The sequence below is a fragment of the Mastigoproctus giganteus genome, chromosome 6, assembly GCF_048544385.1.
Source record: "Mastigoproctus giganteus isolate SK-2022 chromosome 6, ASM4854438v1, whole genome shotgun sequence".
NCBI classification, from domain to species: Eukaryota; Metazoa; Arthropoda; class Arachnida; order Uropygi; family Thelyphonidae; genus Mastigoproctus; species Mastigoproctus giganteus.
The window spans coordinates 218,293,764-218,315,319 of NC_143580.1; the positions used below are offsets into that span (position 1 = coordinate 218,293,764).

The following is a 21,556-nucleotide window of genomic DNA, read 5'->3' on the forward strand; positions in this document are numbered from 1 at the left end:
TTGTTTTACAGCTAGGCTGGTTATTCTGTAATATCCAAGTTTCATTGTCTTTTATTAAAGGTGTATTTTTTCACAAATAGTTCACTCTAACAAGATATTTTCATTCTAACAAATTTGGTTGAGTTTCTTTCAAGAGGGAACAATCTTGGAGTAGTATTAGTATTAGTATTAGTAACGGCCGCATGGTGCAAGAAAGCCTATGGCTTATGCTGCACCAGCCAAAAAAAAAAAAAAAAAATCCGAACAAAACGATGATAAAAACAAAAAATAAATAAATAACTAAATAATAATAATTAATAAATAAAAAAAAATAATAAAATAAAAAATAAATAAAAAGGAAATTAAACCTATCATCCTATGCGCTTCCCTTACCCGAAAGTACTATCCAGATGACCTTTGAATTTCCCCAAACTGTCGGCCTCTACCACCCATGAAGGCAACTTATTCCAGTAATTTATAACTCGCTGGCTAAAATAGAACTTCCTGCAGTCCAATCTAAACATTTCCCCCCGTAACTTGAATTTATGTCCCCTAGTTCTAGCATCATTTATAATCTTGAAAATTTTGTCCTCATTCATTTTACTGATGCCTCTCAGAGCCTTAAACACCTCAATCAAATCTCCTCTAAGGTGTCTAGTTTCCAAACTCTGCAACCCACATATTCGAAGTCTTTCTTCATAAGGACGCCCCTTTGCCGATCTCACCAGGCGAGTTACCCTTCTTTGCACCCTTTCAAGAAGCTCGATGTCTTTCTTCAGGTGCGGTCTCCATACTTGAACACAGTATTCCAAGTGTGGTCTAACATAAGCCTTATATAATGGGATTATCACGTCCCTATCTCTACTTGCAAAAGTTCGATAGATCATCGATAGGACACCATGGGCCTTCCTTGCAACCTGTTTACAATGCTCAGAGAATTTCATGTCTGACCGTATCGTAACACCCAAGTCCCTTTCCTCCAGTACTGGCTTTAGTTGAACTCCACCAAGTGAATACGTTTTTTTGGGATTACTGTTTCCCAGGTGTAATACCTTACACTTTGTTGGATTAAAGCACAGCTGCCATTTTTCTGACCATTCCTGAAGTCTATCTAGGTCTCTCTGAAGAAGCTCAGCTTGACAGTGATCATTAACTACTCTCCCAATTTTAACATCATCTGCAAATTTAGACATCACGCCCTCTATCCCTTCATCAATGTCGTTTATGAAAATTAAAAACAACAGTGGTCCTAATACTGATCCTTGGGGAACCCCACTTCTTACATCAACCCAATCTGAGGAATAGCCATTTATCACAACCCTCTGCCTCCTGCCCTGAAGCCATCCTTCTATCCATCTAAGGATTTTCCCAGTGATTCCAACCTGTTCCAGCTTATAAAGCAACCGCTCATGTGGGACTGAGTCAAAAGCTTTGCTGAAATCTAAATAAACAATGCCGAAATTATTCCCTAAATCCAGCTCGTGAGTGACCCTTTCGAAATAGCGAACCAGATTTGTTAAACATGATTTTCCCTTTACAAAACCATGCTGAGTATCATTGAGAATTTCAATTCGATCCAAATGATCCTGAATTCCACCCTTGATCATTGCCTCCATGATTTTCCCTACTACTGAAGTCAGACTGACAGGTCGATAATTTCCAACTTCACTTTTAGAGCCACCCTTATGTATGGGAGATACATTTGCACTTTTCCAATCCAAGGGAATCTCCCCAGAGTCTAATGATGTTCGCATAATTAGCCTCAATGGTTCAATGCACTCGCTTGCCGCCTCTCTTAAGATTATAGGGTATATTCCATCAACTCCAGGAGCTTTACTGGTCTGTAGGCTCGAGAGTTTTTTCATTAAATAATCTTGCGAAATTTCAATATCATTAATTACATATTTTTTAACTTCGCTCCCACAATTTCCCTTTGCCACAAAAGGCTTTTCATTTGTAAATATCGATGCAAAATAACTGTTGAGTTCATCTGCAACGGCAGCTGGTGTATTTATTACTATCCCCTTTCCCTTACGTAAAGGTCCGATCTGGTTTGTCCTGCTCTTCTTGGCATTTATATATGTGAAGAATTCTTTATCCCCCCCTCTTTGCTCTGTTTGCTAGTGATTTCTCATAAACTGCCTTTGCCTGTCGAACCTTTTCTGTGGCTCTATTACACATCACCTTGTAGCTGTTATAGGCTTCAGTACTTTTTATTGTTCTGTAACCTTTCCATGCCACCTTTTTCTGCTCAAGTAATGCGGCAACTTCACTAGTCATCCAGCTTGGAACCCTCCTCGTGGAGTATTTTTTTAATGGTATATACGCATTCAAGGCATCTGTGATTAATGTTTTAAAAGCGTACCACAGTTCAATTGTATTCATTCTCTGCGCGATATCTCCCCAGGTAATAGAGGCCATGTAGTACCTTAAGGCATCGTAATTTCCTTTTCTGAAATTAAAACCCATTCCTTTGCCTTTTACTTCTGCTACCTCTCTCGTCATCATCCACCGTAGAACTCCGTGATCACTTCCTGCTACTGGTTCCTCTACTGTCAGTCCTGTTATGTCATCCGATTCATGGGTGATGATGAGGTCTAGGATATTCTTTTCTCTAGTACTTTCCCTGACATGTTGATACAAATAACAGTCATCTAGTTGATTTAAAAATTTTGTTCCCCATGTCGAGTTTCCTTCCCATTTATTCCAATCAATTAGAGGCAAATTGAAATCACCCATAATAAGGCATTGACTCTTACTTGCCCATTCCATTTGCATGTAGAGGCTTTTGTCATAATCTTCACAATCACCTGGTCTGTAGATTACTCCTACTCGCATTATACCTTTGTTTCCAACTATCTCACACCATACAGACTCTATACTAGCATGTGAAACATCTGAATCCGGGAAAGCTATCGTCGCACTCAGGCTGCTTCTGATAAGAAGCATTACCCCACCACCCCTTCTATCTAACCTATCCTTCCTAAATACATTATACAAGCCGTACTGAAACTCGTCATCCCCAATTTCCGGGTGGCACCACGTCTCTGTAAGCCCTATTATGTCCGCGTTACTTGTTTTAACCTGCAGTTCGAATTCGCTCATTTTATTGATGACACTTCTAACGTTACTGTATAAACAATTAAGATTTACTGTTCTTGTATATTTAACAACCCTTGAAGTTTTTTAGGCTCTCGTCCCTGATATTAGCTACCCGTGCACGTGAAACGTCTTTGCCCCCAGAACATCTAGATAATACGTCCAGTTGGGGTAACAGATAAGAACTCTTAAGGTATGTGCAAGAGTTACATTGACCAATATTATCAGATAAACGCGTGTCAGTATTACCCACATCCCCCCTAACTAGCAGTTTCCCTGAACCTTTAAGGTATCCTCAATAATACTGGCAAAAACTTTTGCACCACCTTTGTTTAAGTGTATCCCGTCTCTACAAAACAAATTCCTTCTACCTACAAGTGTGGGCCATGCTGATAGAAATTTACCCCCTAAAGCCTTGCAGATTCCTTCAAGTCTTGAGTTAATCCACAAGGCTCTTAACATATAATCCCTCCTATCGTGTCTGGGCAGAATTGCAGACACATAGACATTATGGCCTAGCTCGCGACATTTCCTCAGCATGGTCCTGTATTTTTCCAACAAATCGTCAGATCGTGTACGTTTAAGTATACAGCAATTTATTTCAAAGGTTAATTTTTGGGTCTTCACTCAGTTAATACATTGCAGTTGGGAGCGATATGGCAGAAAGATATATAACTAAAAGTTATATATCTTTTCTTTTTATTCACCACTGTCTTGTCTTTCCTGAAGATGGAGCTCCACTGGATCAAATTAAAATATTGTCAGAAATTTGCATTCAACTTACATTTGGTTTTCAAGTTTAATTTTTAATATATAATTTTGCACAGACTGTTTCCTAAGTAACTCACAGGGAGATGAAAGTGTGTTGGCAGTTTTGCGATATATTTCGTTTCATTTTCAAATTTGTAAAATGAAATGGTCATTTGAAAATTTTCAATTTTCAAATGGCCACAACTGGCAGGAGAGAAGTCTTATGACTTTTCACTGGCACTTAAGTAATTTCAAAATTGGCATGTAAAATTCTTCGTGAATATACTTTCATTTTGTATTAAAGTATAATTTTATGTCCTGTGAGTCTTTACCAGTTATAATTTTACTGAAAACATTTCATCCAGTCGATTTTTGGAATAAAACTTTTTCAAAAGCATTTTAAAAATAAACTAAATCCCTATGTTCTTCTTTTAAAATCTCTATGTTAGCAGCATGTTTATTTTTATATTCTTGTACAAACAGAATTTATAAAAGATGCAAACAGAATTTATAAATAAATAATATAGAAAGTAAATACATGCTGGAACTGTTTTGCACTTTTCTATACTGAATTTTTTAAAATTCAGAATAGAAAATTACACAGGTTATTTACACAACCTTACACAGGTGCTGTGTAAGGTTGTGTAAATATAAGGGTTATTCAAATAAAAAATGAACTTTTTAGAATAAACAGTTCACAGATGCACCCAGACCACACCCTCAGCACTGAACTACACTGATTGTCGGTAACATTCAACATGCAGTGGTTTCCTTCACCCTCTCAATTTGAGCATCTTTGAAGAGGACAAAAGGTGTCTCTTGCATGTAACATAGTAGTTGCAATTTCTGTGCTCCCACACCACATAGAAAAGGCTTGGTTCAAATCCTTACAAGATGGAAGGAATTTTTTGTGGGCATTTTTTTCCAGCAGTCCCAGTTACTCACTTTCATGTGAAAATTGGATTATTTCTACAAGAAACTGGCAAACTGATCCTAGAATACATGCAGTTTACAAACATAATACATCAATACCTCATAGCCTAGCAACACTTCCCACCAATACCACTACAGCCAAGCCTGAATATCAGGTGCTGTGTAAGGTTGTGTTATTGTTGCAAAGCAACTGCATGTCATGCATTAGGCTGACTTGCTGTTTGCCGTTATGACCCATGTTAGCCACTCTATTCTTTTGCTGTAATGATGGGTATTGATTGTGGTACCTTAAGGCAACAAGAATATTACAGAGGAGTGAAATCAAATCTGAATGATAACAGTACCTTCCCTGTATCCCATATGGAAATATCAATGTTGTTTGCTGCATTCATGCCTCGTGTTGAGTATCCAGCACTTATATGTACCCACTAGCCATAGAGGACACTGCTATCTGTTCTGTGGGTAATCATTCCTCACTTTTTATATGTCCCATCCATTTATTCCAAATTTACATCTCATTTGAATAATCCTTATATTGTACTAAACATATACTGAGAACATAAATATAACACTTCACTTCATGTTTTAGAAATAAGTTTTCCCACATATTTCTCCTACCTTAAAATAATACATAAATGTCTAATTTATCTTTACAGATCATCATCATCATCAGCCATTTTCAATCCACTGCAGGATGAAGGCCTCTCCAGCAAATTTCCAGTTCCTTCTGTTTTGAGCACTGGCCATCCATTTACTACCCAAAAACTCATGAATTTCATCTATCCATCTCCGCCGTTGTCTTCCAGGTTTTCTTCTAGCTCCTCTTGGGTACCATTCTGTTATTTTCTTAGTCCATCTGTCATTATGTCTTCGAGCTATCTGTCCTGCCCAAGACCATTTTAGTTCTTTAGTTTTGATAAGAATGTCCGTTACTTGAGTTTGCTGCCTAATCCATGTGTTTCTCTTCTTATCTAACAGTCTGATTCCCAATATGATTCGTTCCATTCTTCGCTGTGTAGTTCTCAGCTTCTCTTCCATTCTTTTGGTGAGTGCCCAAGTTTCACTTCCATAAGTCATGGTGGGGAGTATACATTGGTTCATTATTTTACGTTTCAGACAAACTGGGATATTGCTCTGCAGTATGTGACTATATTTCCTGAATGCTATCCATCCAAAATTTATTCTTCTCTTGACTTCCAGCCATTTATCATTATTACAGCTAATAACTTGTCCCAGATAAGTATATGCCGCCACCTTTTCAATTACTGCTCCTTCAATCATTATTTCCCTTTCTGTGGCATACTTGTTCATCATTACTTTTGTTTTAGCCATATTCATCTTTAGTCCAAAATCCTTACTAACTGTGCATAACTGATTAAGATTTTCCTCTAATTCTTTGGGATCGTGGCTTATGACCACAATGTCATCTGCAAATCGTAAATGGTTTAGGTACTCTCCGTTCACATTGACTCCTTTCTGCGACCAGTCTAATCTTCTGAAAGCTTCCTCAAGGGCAGCAGTAAACAGCTTCGGAGATATTGTGTCTCCTCGTCGAACTCCTTTCTCGATTTTAAATTTCCTCCTGTCTTTGTCTAGTCTAATAAAGGAGGTAGCACTCTCATATATTTTCTTCAAAATCATAAATAAAAATGGTATCTATGCCTTGTCTTTCCAGTGCCCGAAACATTGCCTTATGCTGTATGGAGTCAAATGCCTTTTCATAATCCACAAATGCCAGGCATAATGGTGTTTTATATTCATTTGCTTTCTCCATTAGCTGTGATATTACGTGAAGGTGATCCATAGTTGAGAATCCTGTCCTAAAGCCAGCTTGCTCTTTCGGTTGATTCTCATCAAGTATTCTTTCTAATCTGTTAGTAATGACCCTTGTGAACAACTTGTAGATGTGGGATAACAAGCTAATTGGTCTATAATTTCCAATTTCTGATTTATCTCCTTTCTTATGCAGCAAAACTATGATTACATTATTCCACTGCTTAGGCGTCACACCTTTTCTAATGCACTTTGTGAAGTGCCTTGCCAGTTTTTGTGTTATGTCTCTTCCTCCCAATTTTAACAACTCTACAGTAACTTCATCTTCCCCTGGGGCTTTCTGATTCTTCATTTTCTTCAATGCATGTTCTACCTCATCAATATATGTGTTGCTACTTTGCAATCCATCTTCCCCACTGCTGGCATCATTCCCTCGCTCCTTGTATAATTCTCTATAGTAGTCTTCTGCTATTTGAATTATGCCTTCTCTGCTGTTTATAAGTACACCATCGCTATTCTTCAGTTTCAGTATCATTTGTCTTTCTGTATTACTGCTCATGGCTGCTAATTTAAATCCTTTGTTTTCCCTTAATGCTCGTTCTACTTTTCTTGTGTTAAATCTTCTTATGTCCTCTCTGAGTCTCTCTCTTTCTAATGGCTTTGCATAACTCAGTATACTAAGATATACTATCTTTACAGATAGTATATCTTATCTTTCTATTAGATTTATAAGTGAAAGTGCATGAAAAATCTTCATGCCTACAAGTGTTACAAATAAATTATAAAATTTTTGCAGTAAGTTTTAAAAACTTATTTTTGCTATGCTAGACTATCTGTAAAAAGTTCTAATAAAACTAATGGTGCTTACTTTCTATTTCTTTCAACATGGAGAATAATAGAGACTATTTTCATTTTATTTCAAGATGATGAATTGAAATAAAAAATACCTTTTGTGTTGTGCAGTGAGAGACAAGAGACAACATATTATTTTAGAGCAACGTATTTTTGTTAGTTTAACTGCTAGATTGACAAATCTGTACATGTCTGTTCACATACCACCAGTTCTCCTACTTTGTACATTTAAGTATATCAAACTTACAAAATGACATTCAAATTAAAAACATCAATAAATTTCACAGATCATTTCGCATGCTAAGGCAAATAACACCACCTCTAATTATAAAAAAATGTCTGTACAAAAATCATAAAAAGATTTTGTTGAAAGTTGTCTCCGATTTTCAAATTGTAGCAAAACAGTAAACAGTTGTGTGTTGATATAACTCCCCAGGATGCAGAACACAAGGAGGAAAGCTTGGCTTGAAAAATAAAACAATTAAAATGAAATATTAATTACTTGTATTCAAGAAAATTACAAATTATATCAAATTTAAAAATAGGTATTCTTCACTTACAGAATTTATTTATTATTAATTTATTATAGGCAAATATTTTCTAAAAATATATTTATTTTTCGAATATTCTTGCTTGTTCGTAGTAAGAACTATAAAGCTACTATTATAAGAAACTATGATTTTAATTCTATGTAAATTTATAAAATTCCCCTCTCCAACTTCACTTTCATCCTCATTCAATTTGCTTGAATTTTTTATATTCATATTCGTTTTGACTTAATTTTTTATATTTATTTTGACTGAATTTAAGAAATAACTTTGTTGCGTACTATGTTTAATACATAATAGGGCATCGAAAATCCAAACGTCAATAATCCGGATGAGCCAGAATGAGAAAATCCAAACGTTAGTAATCCGAATGAGCCAGCATTTATTTATTTTTATGCTGGTGCCATAAAATAATTATAATAAGCAGCGGTTATTGTTGATCACGCTTGCGAAATGAATTTTGATTCTATTAAACGGCAATTCTAATAAGCAAAAATCAGAGAAATATTATCCACAGACTATAAAAATGAAGATTTTATCTTGCACAAATTTACACTTTTATTACTTTGTCAATTAACAAAATTAAATGATAGGTGAAAATCAGAAGAATATTATCCACAGGTTAGCAAAATAAAAATAAATTTATGCTTATGCACATAGTTTAATTAATATACACACAGCATCAGTTAAACATAACACTCTGTAATCTGTTATTTAACACACTTTGTAATCTGATATGTCTGTTCACTGACTTATTTTTCGGGTTGTAAAATCTAAAGCAATAAACAAAGACAAGCGTCAATCAATAACAAAGACCATGGCACACAAAAATTGCGACTAACACAATACGCGTGCAAGTGAGAGATGGAGTAAAAAATTTAGATATATCTAAACTTTTTACTCCATACTCAGAATCTTCTTCATCTATTAAAATGAAGAAATTTAACAATTAAATCAAAGATTGAGATTTTAAACAGACTTTCAGAGGAGAAAGCAGGTCTTTGTTAGCAAATTTTTATGAGGTTGGAAAGGCAACCATAACAGACATTAAAATTTTTTCCTTGTTGTTTTTAAAGTACGCATCGAAACTTTATTCAGATGATGTTAAAAAAAAAAAAAAAAACTACAAGAACAGTTAATAACCTATCCCTCGAAGATGCAGTTTGTTGTTGTAGTAAGGTTTTAGGAGCATCAGCAACTAAGGCCATGTTGCTCCGTGCATATTGTCTGTAAATTGCGTGTTCGATGATTGATTTTCTGTTTTTATAGATGAAAAACAGAAAGCTTCCGGGAGAAAAAAAAAACCGTGCTGTCTTCACCTGAGACCAACTAACTTGGCCACGCTGCGAAAAAGGCCCATAAAAATTCCTTATGTCAATGGACTCTTAACTCAGGTCTTTTCCACCTAGTGTGAGTAGGACGAGGATTCTACCAATTGTGCTACTCACGAGGACTTGGTACGAGAAACAAATTGAATGCTGTTCAACTCAACTACTCTTTTGTAAAGAATGAAAGATCTGGTAGCAAAGAAACGAAGTTCAAAAGTGGTGTAGCAAAAAATAAGTAATTATTTTCGTTAAAGGGCCTATACATATGTTATTGTGGCTGAAAGTTCCATTTTTTTTTTTTTTTTTTGTTACCTATGAATAAAAATACACAATTACAACTTTGGTTTTTATTTCTTTCTAAATTTACTAAACCCTTTTCCTTTTAAGTCTCCAGAACAGTATTTTTGATAAGTTCGAAAATCTAAACAAATCGGAAGTCTGAACTACCCCGGGCCCAATTAGTTTGGATTATTGACGCTGTACTGTAATTCTGGCCTATTTTCAAACTCCATATTCCAAGGTTTTAAAATTTAGTTACTGGATATTTACACCCACGAGTGAGGGTGCATTACTAGCACAAGCTCAAGCAAGGCTATTTGAAATCAATTACATTAGTTATTAGCTTTAGATATACGAATGAAGAGAAGACTCTGAACATTTACATAGTCTTCTTCGTATTTTAAAAGGAAGAAATTTTTAACAATTAAATGGAAGATTGAGAAGAAAAAAAAATTTCCAAAACTCACGAACCTCTGTGAAGTGCATAAAGAATAATTTTTTATGTATCAATTAATAATATTTTAATAAATCAATTATATCATTTACAGTAAACCCCCGCTATTCGCGGTATCTGTATTCACGGTTTCGCGGTCGCTGATTTAATATAAAATGAAACATAAAAAAATGTGAATTTTAAAATGCCGCGAACATTTTCCGCCATAAAAAACATGGCCGTGGCTAAAATTATCTTTCCCGGTCAAAACAGCGCTCAGTGGGTGGGGGGAATTGGGTAACAAAATCGCGAGCGTGGATGTTTCTTGCTAATCCTTGTTCAGTATGTGTTATGCACTTGTCATGGAAGGTTTCGTCATTTGCTTTTATAATTTATATGCTTATAAATTGAATAAAATTTATCTTTTTGTAAATTGATATGCTTACAAAAGTGATAAATCTACCGTTTTGCAGAGTAAAACAGACTTTTTCGAGTGTTTTAACGGAAGAAAGTGACTTTATTGTGGACAAGTTCTTTCTAACCCGTACAAAAATTGGCTACGAATAACAAGGGAAATGTGAAAAGATCAAAGAAGGTGATGACATTAGTGAATAAAATTGAGTTATTAGACAAAATTTCTAATGGTGAAATTTTCTCCTCAGTGGCAAAACATTATAAAATCAATGAGTCAACGGTACGATCAATCAAGAAATCGGTAGAAAAAATCTGCCGTAGTGTCCGTGAAAACGCGCTAATTGCTTCAAAAATTTGCTCTGTAACTCGTGTTGTTAAATTAGAAAAAATGGAAAAAGCTTTAAATCTGTGGATAGAAGACCGAACTCAAAATAAAATTCCGTTAAGTTCACTCATCATTCGTGAAAAGGCAAAACTTTATCAGCACTTTAGCGAAACTGGTGATAGCACTAGAGGGATAAGTTTTTTAGCTAGCAAAGGCAGTTGGTTTGAAAGATTTGTTTGAAATTTCTAATAAATATTACATTTAATATTAAATTGTTTCTTATTTTCATTTCGATGCCATATGCTTGCATTTCACTATGTACTGTCTATGTACATAGTCATATTATGAAGGTACATATAATACATACATAGACAAAATTTTAGACTAGTTTTTCTTATATATTTCATACTTTGGAATGGGACCCCTTTATTACTATAGGAGCCATAACTCAGTATTCGCGGCATTTCTCAGGAACGTAACCCCCACGAATAGCCGGGGTTACGTTCCTGAAGAATAATGTATATTAATATATGAATTAATTAATTATGTCATTAATATTTATTATCCCTAGTGGTCTCAAATAGGAATTCACATCTAACTAGGTCCTGGTACCAACAACAACAACAACAAAAAAAAAAAAAGCTTCAGAACACTATGATATTAAGTGAAGCCTGGATGTAATTCATAAATATAGTTATCTTGAAAAATGTTAAGTGAGACAACATTAAGCAAGGCTGTATTAATCACATAATTTACTAATATCTACAAATGAAAACAAAAGAAATAAGCTTCTGCAGAAAACAGGTAATAGGTATACAGGTACAGAGTAGATCGTTGGTTATCCAGAATAATTTGAAAGGCTGATTTTTTTTTCTTTTTGTATTTTTTTTTTTTTTTTTTTGGTAGTATTTAAGACAAATATTTATTATGCTACGTGAGTATTTCTGTCTGATTTTTTACATCTTATATCTGGTAAAATGATGGATTAGGACTGATGGGTTTTCTCGGAAACCACGAGTGATAAGAGTTTAGTCAGTTGCTTCAGCGAACCCAGTTTTCCATTACATATTTTGTTCTCTTCATTTCATATTATGTTTGGCTCCAGATTCGGTAAGAATATCAGCCCGAAACTTTTTTTTTTTTTTTTTTTTGTTAGTTGTTGGCATATCAGCTTCTGTGGCTATAATGCACCTGCCAAGGTTTTTGCACTACTCTGATCCAAGCCCGAGGCGGGATTCGAACCCACGACAGAGCCCAAAACTGTGCAATTTATTATTTTTATCAGTTTTTTTTTTAATGGTAAAATGTCAACAAAAAGAAACAGCACTGAAACAGGTTCCTTAATAATATCAAATTGATATTATTAAGGAACTTGAGAGATTTAGAATTGAAAAAAAAAAAAAAAAAAAGGTCAGAACAAGCAAAACAAATGAGCATTAGTTTAAAAAATTACTTTAAAATTTTTCCACATAAAATTTGCAGTAAAATATCTATCTGAATATACATATGTAAATGTCCAAATTTAAGTTATTATTATTATTTTTTTAAATTAAATAAATTTGTTTTATTTCATGCTATTTAAAGTATTTTTCTTTTATCTTAATACATTATAACAGAATTTATTTAATTTTACCTTACGTTCAATCATGCAGAAAATTTTGCAATCCGGAAGAGGTCTCACATTAATTATTCTGAATAACTGACGCTCTACTGTATAGTATACCTTGTAATGCTACTTTTCAGTCACCAAAATAGGCAAACTTCTGTATAATATCTACCTTGTTTACTGCATCTGGATAATTCTGAGCTTCAAAACATAATGCTCCATGCTTCTTATAAATGGCTCCTTTTTTGCCTCTCAAAATATCACTGGTAGGAAGGAAGTTACTAGTATAAAACTGAACACCAGGCTGTGTACTATATATTTCCATAATTCTTCCACTTTCAGGATGTGATACCCTAAGAATTAAAAACATTAAAAATAAACCTTTGCAATTAAAAATGAAATTTGGCTATAAGTGTACATTATTACATACACATATTACATACATTATTACAAAAACTCTTCTCCTCCACCCCCCCAAAACACAATCTCCTCAGATTGACCAAATTCATACTTCCCTTCTATCCAGGTATAGGGGATACCATTAATAGGCTTGCTAAAAAAAGAACAAGACATTAAAGTCAGAATTAAAATAGTAAAAACCTTAAACAAATCCTTAATCCCCACCTAATGAAAGATGAGTCTACAAACTTAACTGATGATGTAGTAAGCATTACACAGGGCAAACACTCAGAAAACTACAACAACCTTCATTGTACAAAGCGAGGGAACATAACCCAAACTGATGCAGCATACCACTCCATTTCTGAACACATTCCTTCCAAAACAGGAACATTGGTAAATTTGTGCTCCTCCCATACTGAATAACTCTTCAAGAGTATCATCAAGAACCAATAACAGGGAACCAAACAGCAGCCATCGCAACACCTAACAAAATAACCATAATCCTACATTCAAAACCAAATGCCCTGTAAGAACCATGGACAGTGACAACAAGGTTAACAATTTTGCCAGCAGTAATGATACTGCATCCAGCAACATATCAATTAATCAGCCTCACTCTCTAGCATTTAGTGTAGCTCACAGTGAATAGAAATCACATGTCTGATCAAGAATGGAAATACTGATTACCTGACACCCCCCCCCCCTCTCTCTCTCCTTATGCTCTTTCTTCTAGGATTCATTGTATCAGTAGTAATAATATGGAATGACTATGTACAAAAATGTAGTCTTCTGAGTATGGAATTTTATATCTTTACTAATTCCCCACAGGTGAATCATCCACAGTGTTCCAAAATATATGGGTTTTTTGTTACAGTGATTAATTAATCACATTTAAATTATGAAAAATCAATGCACTTCAGTGTATATTTTAATCAAATCGTAGTAACGTACATTCCTGTGTACGTTACTATGTTCTTCAACAATCTTATTTTCAATATTTTACTTTTGCAATTCTTACAGTACTATTGATCAGAAAGAAAATACTGCCATTATGAATATACTTTATTTTTACAAGACATTTTAGATTAGTAAAAAATAATAATAATAATTAAAATGTATCTATCTGCAGCTGTGCAAGCTTCTAAATTTGGTATGTAAAAATCATCACATGCAGCCACTTAAATTACAAAACATCTTTTTAAAAAAAAAAAAAAAAACTTATGAAGTGATATTTTATTTTTAGAGTATAGATTATATCAGTTTTTCAAAGTGGGTATCACATCTTGTTCTAATGATTGTCATCAAAACAGCATCAGCATTATTTTCCCTCTAGTTTCAGTACCCCAGCCCAGAATTTTGTAATTATTTAGCACTCCACCCTTTTTTTATTTCTTATTTTTAAGTTGATGGTAAATGCAAAAGTATTCAAATTCCTTTGTTTCCAGCCAAAAACATCTTAAAATGAATAAGAAAGAGGAAATATGTACAGACACAAGCTTAACCAAGGCCAACTAAAACTGATTAACAATTTATACCTTGTGTCCAGAGCTCACTGGGTTATATTACCAAAAATTATTTTAAAAAAATAATAATAATAACTGACAGCCAGTTAGCTCTGGACAAACTTTCATTCTTTTAAAGCCGGTAACTGACACAATCAATTTTAGATGGCCTTGGTTAAGCTTGTACTCAGTCTGCACATCTTCCCTCTTTCTTATTCATTTTAAGATGTTTTTGACTGGAAACAAAGGAATTTGCATACTTTTGCATTTACTATTAACTTAAAAATAAGAAACAAAAAAGGTGGGCATGCAAAATTATTACAAAATTCTGGGCAGGGTATTGAATTATTTTTGGCATGTTTGTCACTAGTGTGTCACCATCAAAAAAGTTGAAAAAGAACTGGATTATATTTTCATTAAATGAGGAAAAATATTAATGGGTAATATTTATAAATGGCTGCACTACAAGCATTTAAATTAAGTAATAATAATTAATGGACATGTATAAAAATATACAGACTGATGGGTTAACAGGAAAAAAAAAAAAAAGATTAAGCCACACTCTTATCCCACAAGGGAGTAAGTTTCATTTCTCTTATTTGGTCAATCCTTGTTTGTTTATTACATTAATTATAATTATCCATTTAATTTCTCAAAATACACTTTTATGATTTTTTTTTTTTTTATTAAGAATTATATTCTTATAGCATTAAATACATAACTTCATCTCTCATAAGAATGATTTTGTCCTCCCGGTATTTATTTCCCTAATACACTTCTTTTGAGTCAAATAATTCTGTACATCCATTGGAAACTAATCGTAGTCATTTATTTAATTTTATTTTAAGGTTTGACTTCTATCTTTTTTTGTATTTGTACACATGCTAGTATGTGCATCTTCCAGAATGTTCAAAAGGTTTCTTTAAATTTCATCCTTATATTTTATGTACTGGAATCTTTCTTTTATTTTGGAAGACAGTCAGTAGCTAACAAATTACTCCTGCCCATTTTTTAGGCAAGACTATTTTGTTAGCTAGTTCATTTCTTGCTTAAATGACAATAATCTGGTCATTGACCAGATTATTGTCATTTAAGCACAAGAAAAATGTTTGTGTTCTGTGAAATGCAAAGAAGTAATAAAAACATATAGGCATCAATATATTTTCTAATACTAATGGAAAAAAAAAAAAAAATTGCAAAAAAATAGTAAAACTTTCTGAAGACACGTATACTAAAATAATGTGTAATGCAATGTCAAAATTTGGCTGTTAGCCATATGGTGCAAGGAAGCCTGAGGTTTTTGCTGCACCAGGCAAAAAAAAAAAACCTGAGTTACTCTGAGAGAGGAGGAGGGGAAATCACCAAGGAGGAGAAGAATGATGATATCCAGCTCACGACCCTGGGTGTGGCAAGCCCATACTCACCAGTTGTGAGCCCCTGGAGTAAAATATTGATCCATAAGTCAAAAACAAATTTGATGAACAAATGATTTTTTTCTAAACAATTTTTGTAAAAAAAAAAAAAAAATCAGAATTTACAGAATTTTTTTCCTTTTTATATAAATTTAACTGTAGTTTTCAGACTTCCAGTGGAATTTTACAAGTACTGCCAGGTGTTCTGTTGAACTGTTTCACCAAAAGTAGCTAGCATCTACAAAGTCTACATTTCATATTTGGATGCACAGTAAAAACAAATTCTTGTGATATAATTTGAATTTTTTTTCTTTTTTTTTTCCGTTTTTTTTTCTTTTTCTTTTCTTTTATATTTTTTTTTTGTACTGAAAGTGAATGAATGAAATAAAAATTTATATTGATTTAGTGTTCTTCCAAAATATGGAATGCAAACATATGGTGTTCCACATAAGGACAACAAAGGGTCAATACTCAATTAGGCCAAAAGTGGGCCTATATATTAATGTCTTTAATAAAAATCCAATAAATAAGTGGCTCAAAGTCCATACTGAATTTCTAATTTTTTATGTAAAACAGAAAGTACCAAAAACGTTTTTTTTTAATTATGTTAATAACTAAAAAGTTATTTAATGATACAAATATTTTATAATACAAAGGAACTGAAACACTTACCTAGCAACCAACCTTTCTGTTCCTATTTCACCACGAACACAAAAATTATGGTCAAAACCGCCTTCTGGAAGCTGAGATATTATATCTCCTATTTTTGTTGGCTTTTGCAGGTCAAGAAGTGTGTTCTGAACTGAGGCAATTTCACCTGCCAATAAACAACACATTATCCAGCAACAACATTTTATGCGATATACTGGTATCATTATTCATTACTATCCGATTATTTAACCAAAATTAAAAGAGCCTGAATTTAAAATGGCAACTAATCTTGTGTAATTTGGAAAAATAAAATTTATACAGGTTTTTAAAAAACAGGATTTATACAGGTTTTTAAAAGTATATGCAAAAAATTCTGGGGTGTATTCTAGAGTCCAGAATAAGGAAAAATGCCATATAATCATGTGCAATTCTGAATGATTAGAAAACTATGCCTATTTTTTAAAAAAATAAAAAAAAAAATTCAGACAGCTATGGCTGTCTGATTTTAAGAAATGGCTATGGAGTTTTGAAAGGTAAAAAAATAATACAAAAATCAGACTGGTTTGATTTAATTTAAATGTTTATGGTGCATTAGCTACTAAGGCTATAATGTTCCATGTATGTGCTTAAAGCAGTACATAAGGTTACACTAAATACACTAAATTAAAATTTTGAAATTATTTAAAATTTTTAAGGCAAGGTCATCCTGATACGTATAGTGGCAACCCAGTAAGTACTATACATTTCCAACTGCCACTCATTTGGAGAGAGGTCTGAGTTTCATTTATGTTGCAATGTGACAAATGCTGGCACTCAGCTCGTGCACACCCTGCATTCTCAGCAACAATCACATAGTTCTGCCTAGTAAATGTTTTAGCATTACGTACACATCCTCATACATGCTCTCTGTTTGTCTGATATGATCACGCTCAGCACATTCCATTTGTAACATTTTTATGTATGTATTTTTATAGCTGATGAAGAGATCCTTAATCTCAAAAGCTTCTATTTAATTATTTATCTCATTTATTATTTTTAGCCCTGTTAAACTCAGTTACCATTTTTCCGGGTCTTCTTGTTTATCTATGAAGCCCGGAACAACAAGATGCCTGTTCAAATTTTGATTTATGTTGATGACCGGAGGAATTTCTAAAGTCATTTTCTTTTGAGGTTAGACAATTTCAGGTGGAGAATGTAGTTTTTTCCCCCTGAGCTATTCCAAGTTTCTCAGCATGTGAATCAGCCTGTGAACATACATTTCTACAGACATAATACACTTACAGTTATGAGCAAGAACATGCTTGAGGCTCTTAACATTCTCCCCCTACCTCTGCAATTCTTATCTTGTTAAACGTTTGTTATATAACTAGTTCCTTCAAAGTAAAATTTAAGTATTGTTTTTCGTTACATTCTTTTATCAGAAGAAAGTCTGAAGAATTGCAATTTTTTGCAGAAACGAGGGCAAATGTTTTGCTTGGAGCATCTGCAAGTGCAATAGGATCAGGAATTGTTTGGGCATTATACTGTAATACCATCAGTTGTGTTATGGATTTTGTTCCAAGTTGATTGGGTCACTGCTGAAGCAAATTCACTCCAATAGTTTTCCAAAATTTTTGGCTGAACTGCATTTGCTCAATACTTTATTCTGTGCTCCTCTTGCTTCTGTACATTCAGATATCCACTATGAATCAGAAAGCATCAATATTTTCAGGATTGTATGGTTTGCCGCTTGTTATTCTCTCTGTGAGATGTTTCACTGCTGCATTTATTGTTTCATTGTGAATATTGTTTGAGTCAAACTGTGCTAACTTACTACAGTTCCAATCAGCCTGCTTTAATTTACAATGATAATAATAGTAATTTAATAGTAATTGCCACTCAAAGGGTTTTCATGTACTTCCCAAGTAAAAGCTGAGAGCAAAGAAGGAGAACAGATTGACAAATCTATTGCTGGTGAGGTACATGTAGAAAAATGGAAACAGGTGTTAGTACCATTATTAAGAAGAGAAAGGTTATGTTGATCTATTATTCATTCTATGAGTCTGCATGAATTGATTTCAGGGCATCCCCACAATGGGTTATGACCAGTGAAGTCTCCCAGTAAGCATAACAGAGTGGGTAACTGCATGATAAGATTGTTCAAGGTCATCACAAGTGACATATCCTGGAAGTAGATAGGTGGAACATTCTGTTAGAAAGAAACCCACTGCTTATAGGTTAGTATTAATCTCTTCATTTGCTGGACTAGCATATAATTATTAACTAAAATTACCACACCTCTGTGTACTGGTCCAGTTCCCATTCTATCCTTAAAAAATGTGTACTGTTGAAAAGATTGACTTTCTTGTGATTTAAGATATGTTTCTTGTAAACAAAGTCATACTGATTTATATTTATATAAAAGTAATTGCATGTTGTCTAGATTTTTACAGAAACCTTGACAGTTTCACTGCATTATTGTTTTCATTTAGATTTTCTCATTCCTTCTGACTGTTTTCAAAGAGAACTTAGGTTTTTATGTTTTTTCATTTTTATTTTTTTTAGAAGCATGACTTCTCTATTCATATCTTCATTTGTGGGAAAAAAAAAAAAAAAAACCCTCCCAAAGCAGATTTATTTCTTCATTTTCCTGCTAATTCCATTTTGTTCTGATAGGTGTGTGTGTTATGGGTGTTTAATGGCACATAAGCTAGTGTGCCTTGTTCTGATAGGTCTGCTGAAACAGATATTTTCATTATTATTCAGTTTAAGGGAAGTATCTTCCAACTGAATTAAAATGGGTGTAATAAATGCTTGCTTTTTTTTTTTTTTTAATCAGGTTGTAATGTATGTAAAAAAAAATTTTCACATAAAGAGTGAAAGATTCAGATGGGGCAATCATTTTTGTTTGTGTCGCTCTTGATCACCACTTTGATACTATTGAACATGGACTTTAACAGTGGTTAGGCAAGTAAACAGTGCTGCTCAATAAAAACTTTTTTTTTTAGTTTTCTGTTTTTGTATTTATTTTCTTGTTTCTATATTCCATATTCTCAGAAGCATGGTAGGTGTTCTCTTTGCAGTTTGGACATGATGGTTTTGGTTCCATGCAGTTTTTTTCTTTAGATCTGCAATGGGCATGTACTACTATGCCTCTGAAGGCTGTTTGTGAGTGGCCTTAATCTGGCATCTGAAATGTCTTAAAGGGTTTGGAATATACAGTAGTACTGGGTAGTTTAAATATCTTGCTTTAACAATTGGCGGAGGTCAAGGTGTATTACATATTAGAATTATATTTCTGGTTGAGAGTATATCTTCCCTTCTTACGACTGAAATACATTTTATTGCAGTTCTTCCTTGATGTTTTTATTCTGAGAAAATTTCTGTTAAAGATATTGCACCAAATTTTTTACCATTAAAAGTTGTTCTGAATGTTTGGTACAGGCTGGCTGTACAAGAATACCTCCAGATCTTAATCTCTTTACTGATTGTGGGAACTGGCTAACCTTTAATTCTTCTGGATAAAGAAGGGAAACATTTTCCTGAGAGCTTGCTCCTCTTCTGAATGGATAATCAGAAAAGAAGGGACTTCTGTGTGAAATGTCCCTGTCTTTTGTCTTTTTACTGAATTAGATTTAGTGGTAGCACTTTCTTGGCTATAATAGTCGAACTTGGTTATAACGAGCATCAAGGGATCGACAAAATTTCCTTGTTATAACCATTACTCACTATATCAGCGATGAGTTAAATCTACCTCATATTTTTTTTTTTAATTCTCAGTAACTCGATAAAAAGACAGATTCAAAAAACAAAAGGAATATTAGAGAGAAAAAAAAAAAAAATAGTATTAGTATATATCTACATATTATTTGTATTAATATGCTTGAGAGACTGTTTGCACTGATTTTGATTCACTTTCACTAGTCATCATATCATCATCATCACAATCATCATCTTTATCGTCTTTGTTGAGCACAGCATCTATAATGTTTCTCTGTAGGAAGACCACTAATTAACAAGTTGTCATCAACTCGTACAAATTCATCGATGTTATTATTAAAACCTACAATGTTGTTACGTAGCAACGATTTGGATAATGGTAAATTGTTTCCTTCATTTCCATCAGCGATTGAAATTTCATTTGAATTTAATTTTGATTTCCTGAATCAATTCTATATGGTTGTCGAAGTAACATTGTTCCATGCATCAATCAATAAATTTAAAGCCTCCATTATCACTAAGTTTCTGTTCTCTTTGATTGATTAGATGTAGAACTATCAATCTTTTATGAAATCCTTTCAAACTCTTGATTACACCCATGTCCATTGGTTTGTAAATAAAATTGATGTCTCATTGGGAGGCAGAAACACTAGCTTAATGTTGGACATATTTTGAATCTGGGGATGTGCAGAACAGTTATGAACTAACAATTAAATATTTTTCTTTTTTTTTTTTTTTGAATAGCTCCTTATTCCAATCATTTACGTATTGCTAAAAAATATCTGAAATCATCCAAGCTTTCTTGTTTACATTGTAATCCACAGGAAGTTTCCTTGCATTTTTGAAACAGAGGTTTTAACAATTTTCCAATAACAAACAGTTTTTGTTGGCTTTTTTTTTTTTTATTATCAGTTCCTGTCATATTTGTGCATACGAACACCGTCAAGTGAGCTTCAATTTTTTTCACCATCACATTTTTCCTCTCTCAATTTAAATGTATTGCTGGGTGTCAAAATTATAAAAAAGTCCTGTTTCGTCTGCATGTTTCGTCATTGAAATCTTTCCTGATTTCTGCCCAAACACGGTCAATCTATTCATTTCCCATTATTGTATCTGTTTTTTTTTTTTTTTTTTTTTTTTTATTTGGTAGTTGTTGGCGCATCGGCTTCTGTGGCCATATTGCACCTCCCAAGGTTTTTGCAGTACTTTGATCCAAGCCCGAGGCGGGAATCGAACCCGCGACCTTTGGGTTGCCGGACAGGTACTTTACCCACTCGGCTAGCCCGGTCGGCATTGTATCTGTAGATAGAGATTCTTCACTAATTTTTGCATAAACAATGTTATGTCAGTTTTTAAATTGATCCAGCCGACTGTTGTTACATACAAAATCGTTGCATCCAAATTGTTTAGCAAATTTTTCTACTTGAGCCTTCAAGATCAGACCGCCTACTGAAAATCCAGCACTTCTTTGTGTAGTGAACCATTGTAGGTTCATCGATGTTTGTAACCTTGCACTTTCTAAATTTTTTATTTATTATTTTATTCCCCCAGTTATGTTCTTTTCCAGTGCT

At 33.6% G+C, this 21,556-nt stretch overlaps 1 protein-coding gene across 1 annotated transcript in view; it reads right to left on the reverse strand.

Moving 5' to 3' along the window:
- Positions 1 to 7,524: 7,524 nt before the first annotated feature.
- LOC150084987 (galactose mutarotase) overlaps positions 7,525 to 21,556 on the reverse strand; it is a 63,616-nt gene continuing 49,584 nt past the window's right edge. Inside the window, exons 5-7 of the mRNA XM_090376727.1 lie at positions 16,308 to 16,452; positions 12,492 to 12,672; positions 7,525 to 7,850 (exon numbers count right to left, since the gene is read on the reverse strand). Coding sequence (XP_090232853.1) covers positions 7,773 to 7,850; positions 12,492 to 12,672; positions 16,308 to 16,452 — 404 coding nt within the window. The 3' untranslated portion in view covers positions 7,525 to 7,772. The remainder of the gene's footprint in view (positions 7,851 to 12,491; positions 12,673 to 16,307; positions 16,453 to 21,556) is intronic.